The 5,000-nt window shown below is 42.9% G+C and overlaps 1 protein-coding gene across 1 annotated transcript in view; it reads left to right on the top strand.

Moving 5' to 3' along the window:
* The window catches only part of stau2 (staufen double-stranded RNA binding protein 2), a 411,601-nt gene that overhangs the window by 171,680 nt on the left and 234,921 nt on the right, over positions 1-5,000 (top strand). Inside the window, exon 8 of the mRNA XM_084325794.1 lies at positions 3,914-4,126. Within this exon, the coding sequence (XP_084181920.1) occupies positions 3,914-4,126 (213 nt within the window). The remainder of the gene's footprint in view (positions 1-3,913; positions 4,127-5,000) is intronic.

Below are 5,000 nucleotides of genomic sequence, written 5' to 3'. Positions count from 1 at the left end.
TCCCCAGTGACCAGAGAGAGGAAACTGACACTGTCATCTGCGTGTGTGTGTGCGTGTGTGGAGTCATATCTTTCAACTTGTGTGTGTGTGTGCTGCAGCATGTGCACGTATGCATTCACACTTGCAGCACCAGGTGGTCTATAACATGTGCTTTTGACGGCCACAGTGCTACCCACCCATGTGCACGTGTGTAACATGCATACACACACACACACACACACACACACCTCAGGCAGACCTTACAATAACAATGTTCACAGCCCAGCGCTCCAGACTGCGACCACAGTGTGGAGTTAAGCTTCCACCTGGCTGCACTGGTCGCCACGGCAACTTCTCTCTCAGCTGGCTCTCATTCTCAGCACGTACCCCCCTCTCTAGCTAGTTCTGTTGTTAGCAGCCAGCTAACCGCTACTACACCTATACAATATCATTAGCTGTTGATATCGGCGTGTATTAACAAATGTGTGGACATACCGTATAGTTGTGTACTGTTAAGTATTCTTCGCTATTTCATGTAGTTCGATTTTTGGATATTGGATTATTGTATATTGGAGCTTGTCTTGTGTGTGTGCTAGTCCTTTGTCCTGTTTACTTGTAATGCCCTCCAGATCAGCGGAGGCGAGTTTTGACGTGGCATTGATCCATTGTTCTATTGAAGCTCATTACCACCATCCTCTCGCTAAACAACTTGTACACCACGTTGTTTTTATGAGTGCCCACAAGTAGCTGTTTTATTTGGTCTTCTGCCCATATGTGTAGGTGTGCTTGTTTTGCAGTGAATGCCGTGCGCCTCGGTAATAATATAATAAGCCGCGTTTTTTCTTCCTTCTTCCCAAGATGCACAGTTAGATATATAGATATATATATATAGATAGATAGATAGATAGATAGATAGATAGATAGATAGATAGATAGATAGATAGATAGATAGAGAGATATATGCAGTGTGCTTGTTTTGCAGTGAATGCTGCGAGCAGTGGTAATAATAAGCACTTCCTATATTTGGTCCGCTGAAGCGAACCGAGACCTATGTTTTTGGTCGGACCAGAGTTTGTGTGTTTGGTCCGCGGACCGAGTTCGACGCGCATTCACACAAACCCGAAAAACCGGACTATCGAATTCTGGTCCGATAGTCCGGACCAAACAGCCCCTGTGTGAAAGCGACCTAAGTATTATGTATGTGTGTGTACTAGTCTTTGTCATGTTTACTTTCAGTGTTATAGGTTATAATATGTAATATATATGTAAAGTTTAAACTAGTGTTAGTTAACTAGTGCAGCCTGCCCAGCTGTAACGGTAAAGTTTAAACTAGCATTAGCTAACTAGTGCATCACGTCATAAATCAATCTCTAGACTGTATGACATAATGTTGTGTTTTTTTTTCAAATGTAGCCAAGAGTAAATACCATAATCCTGTCAAAACAGCAGTCATAGTGTATATTTTCAACAATACGTTTGTTTACCAATAGGGTAAAGTGTTATTAGTGAGATTTTAGTTTATGGAATGTGTTTATAATTTAGCGAATATCCGCCATTTTGAATTTGTGTTGCTAAAAGTCATATGAGTGCATCCAGAGCTCTCAATGAGCGTTGGAATTTTGAAAAACTACATTTCCTAGCAAATTGCAGCTTCCCGCAAGCAAATTATTTGTATTTCTCTTATTTATCGGGATTATCTATCACAAAACTGAACGTTATTGGCATAGATTGGAGCACAGTTAGTGTGTCTACCTTCTGTGAATGTTTTGCAACAATCTGCGTTGCAATCCGATCCAAAATGGCGGACCTGTCTCAAAAAGAATAAACTGACTGTATTTACAGTAGATTTCATTCACGGTACTTGCTGCAAGCCTGGATATACTAAATCCAAATTGAACTCTGTCATTTGAAAGAATTGATTTGGCCCGATCCATAGATGTGCGAGTTGGCTATAATACGGTCATTTATAGGCCTGGTATTCTATATTCTATAATAATATTTCAAATTGCATGTGTCCAGATGGCAGAATTCAGTACTGTATCTACAAAACATTCTGTTTAATCATCTTCCCTTCATTAATTTGCTTAGATCTTTTGTACACATGATCTCAAGAATGTGCTGAACGAGCTCATTAGCAGTTTTTCATGTCTGGTAATTTTTAGCATGGTGTTATTCACTGTCAAAGATGCAAAGAAAAATCATAATTTATATTCTCCTTTGTTTCATCACAATTTACTCAAGCCTAGTAACAGACACAATATTTCTGACACTGGGAACACATTCCCTGAGATCCATAGATGTCCGATGTCCCTAGATACCAAGAACATGCAAATGGACCTTGTAGAAGTGGAGCAATCTTCCATTTACTTAGATATTTTTAGGTGGATTTTCAGAAAATAGGGCTAGGGCTTAACAGGTTAAACTAGTGTTAGCTAACTAGTGCAGCCTGCCCAGCTGTAACGTTTAAACTAGTGTTAGCTAACTAGTGCAGCCTGTCCAGCTGTAACGTTTAAACTAGTGTTAGCTAACTAGTGCAGCCTGTCCAGCTGTAACGTTTAAACTAGTGTTAGCTAACTAGTGCAGCCTGTCCAGCTGTAACGTTTAAACTAGTGTTAGCTAACTAGTGCAGCCTGTCCAGCTGTAACGTTTAAACTAGTGTTAGCTAACTAGTGCAGCCTGCCCAGCTTTAACGTTTAAACTAGTGTTAGCTAACTAGTGCAGCCTGCCCAGCTGTAACGTTTAAACTAGTGTTAGCTAACTAGTGCAGCCTGCCCAGCTGTAACGTTTAAACTAGTGTTAGCTAACTAGTGCAGCCTGCCCAGCTGTAACGTTTAAACTAGTGTTAGCTAACTAGTGCAGCCTGCCCAGCTGTAACGTTTAAACTAGTGTTAGCTAACTAGTGCAGCCTGCCCAGCTGTAACGTTTAAACTAGTGTTAGCTAACTAGTGCAGCCCGCCCAGCTGTAACGTTTAAACTAGTGTTAGCTAACTAGTGCAGCCTGCCCAGCTGTAGCGGTAACGTTTAACCAGTTGGGATGATCTGCAGCTGGAGAGCCGCGCATCTTTCATGTTTAAAACGTGATGATTCTACAGCAGGAAACCATCCTCTCTATGGTCATTAGGCATAACCTTACTACTGCCAATGGTTCTTACTGGGGCAACAGTGGCTCAGGAGGTAGAGCAGTCGTCTGGTAATCCGGAGGTTCCAGGTTCGATTCCCAGAGGCAGAGTGTCAAATTGTCCTTGAGCAAGACACTTAACCCCTAATTGCTCCCGATGAGCAGGTTGGCACCTTGCATGGTCGCCTTTGCCGTCGGTGTGTGAATGTGTGAGTGAATGGGTGAATATGGGGAACAAAACTGTAAAGCACTTTGGATAAAGGCTCCATATAAATGCACAATTTACCATTTACTGCAGACAATGCTTTTGCTAAACATGGCTAAAAGACTGGCATCTTTTTTTGTTTTGTTTAACCACTTTATTTTTTTATATGCAGTTAAACGTCAGTGAGATTAAATGTAACCGCACATCCATTGTAAAATGTGTGGTGTAACTAGTAACACTGGTGTAACTGGTACTGTAACACTGGTAACACTGGTGTTGTCATGAGTTTATTAACTGGTGATGGGAAAATGTCCTCACTGTGTCCCTTATTCATACCATGCTGGACCAGATCATGTGCTGTTCTGACCAACTGAGGAAGTTGGTAGGAAGGGTTAGTCTGGAATCCCACAACGGTCCCAATAAAGTTCTATTCACCCCAAAATGAAGAACAACCGTCCAAAAAAAAGATTATTATCCCATTGTATATGGATTCAGCCTTTCCACTCCATTCCATCTCGGGACTGTACCTGAATCTCTTTGCACCGTCCCAGTCCCTACCTTCATCACCAGGATGCCTGGCCTCCTCTAAGCCCCCGTGCTCCTCCCTGCAGGTGCTGAAGGAGAGCGGCCCTCCCCACATGAAGAGCTTCATGACGCGCATCAGCGTCGGGGAGTTCTCTGCAGAGGGCGAGGGCAACAGCAAGAAGCTGTCCAAGAAACGTGCCGCCCTCTCCATCCTCCAGGACCTGAAGAAGCTGCCCTTCATCCCCGCCGTGGAGAAACCCAAGATCCACTACAAGAAACGTCCCAAGACCATCCTGAAGGTAGTTACCCTGCTCTGTTTTTCTCTATAACGTCCCAAGACCATCCTGAAGGTAGTTATCCTGCTCTGTTTTTCTGTTTAACGTCCCAAGACCGAAGGTAGTTACCGTGCTCTGTTTTTCTGTATAACGTCCCAAGACCATCCTGAAGGTAGTTATCCTGCTCTGTTTTTCTGTTTAACGTCTCAAGACCATCCTGAAGGTAGTTATCCTGCTCTGTTTTTCTGCTTAACGCCCCAAAACCATCCTGAAGGTAGTTACCCTGCTCTGTTTACCTGTATAACGTCCCAAGACCATCCTGAAGGTAGTTACCATGCTCTGTTTTTCTGCTTAACGCCCCAAAACCATCCTGAAGGTAGTTATCCTGCTCTGTTTTTCTGTTTAACGCCCCAAAACCATCCTGAAGGTAGTTACCCTGCTCTGTTTTTCTGTATAACGTCCCAAGACCATCCTGAAGGTAGTTACCCTGCTCTGTTTTTCTGCTTAACGCCCCAAAACCATCCTGAAGGTAGTTATCCTGCTCTGTTTACCTGTATAACGTCCCAAACACGAACTGGCATGATATACGTCATATGTTGTTGTAGTCCGTGCTGGTTTTGGTGGTTAAGTGTCAGACACACTTAGTGGTCAGACATTCCTAGTTCTTGAGTTTAGCATTAAATGCTATTTGCCAATACATTTTATTGGCAAATAGACAGTAATGTGGGAAACACAAATGTATAACTTTGTCTATTGAGCAGACTTCTTTAATTGGTCGCCGTAATAGAGGGCATTCCATCAGTCACCAGCGGAAAAGGAGGTGGTGCTCACGCAATACAGGAAACAATGCTGATATGTCATTGTGTCAGGAAATCAAACCGTTTGTGGAGGGCTATCT

This window comes from Notolepis coatsorum (assembly GCF_963971535.1).
Source record: "Notolepis coatsorum genome assembly, chromosome: 12".
Lineage (NCBI taxonomy): Eukaryota > Metazoa > Chordata > Actinopteri > Aulopiformes > Paralepididae > Notolepis > Notolepis coatsorum.
The sequence above is the reverse complement of the archived record's forward strand: the minus strand, read 5'-3'. Positions and strand labels throughout refer to the sequence as shown.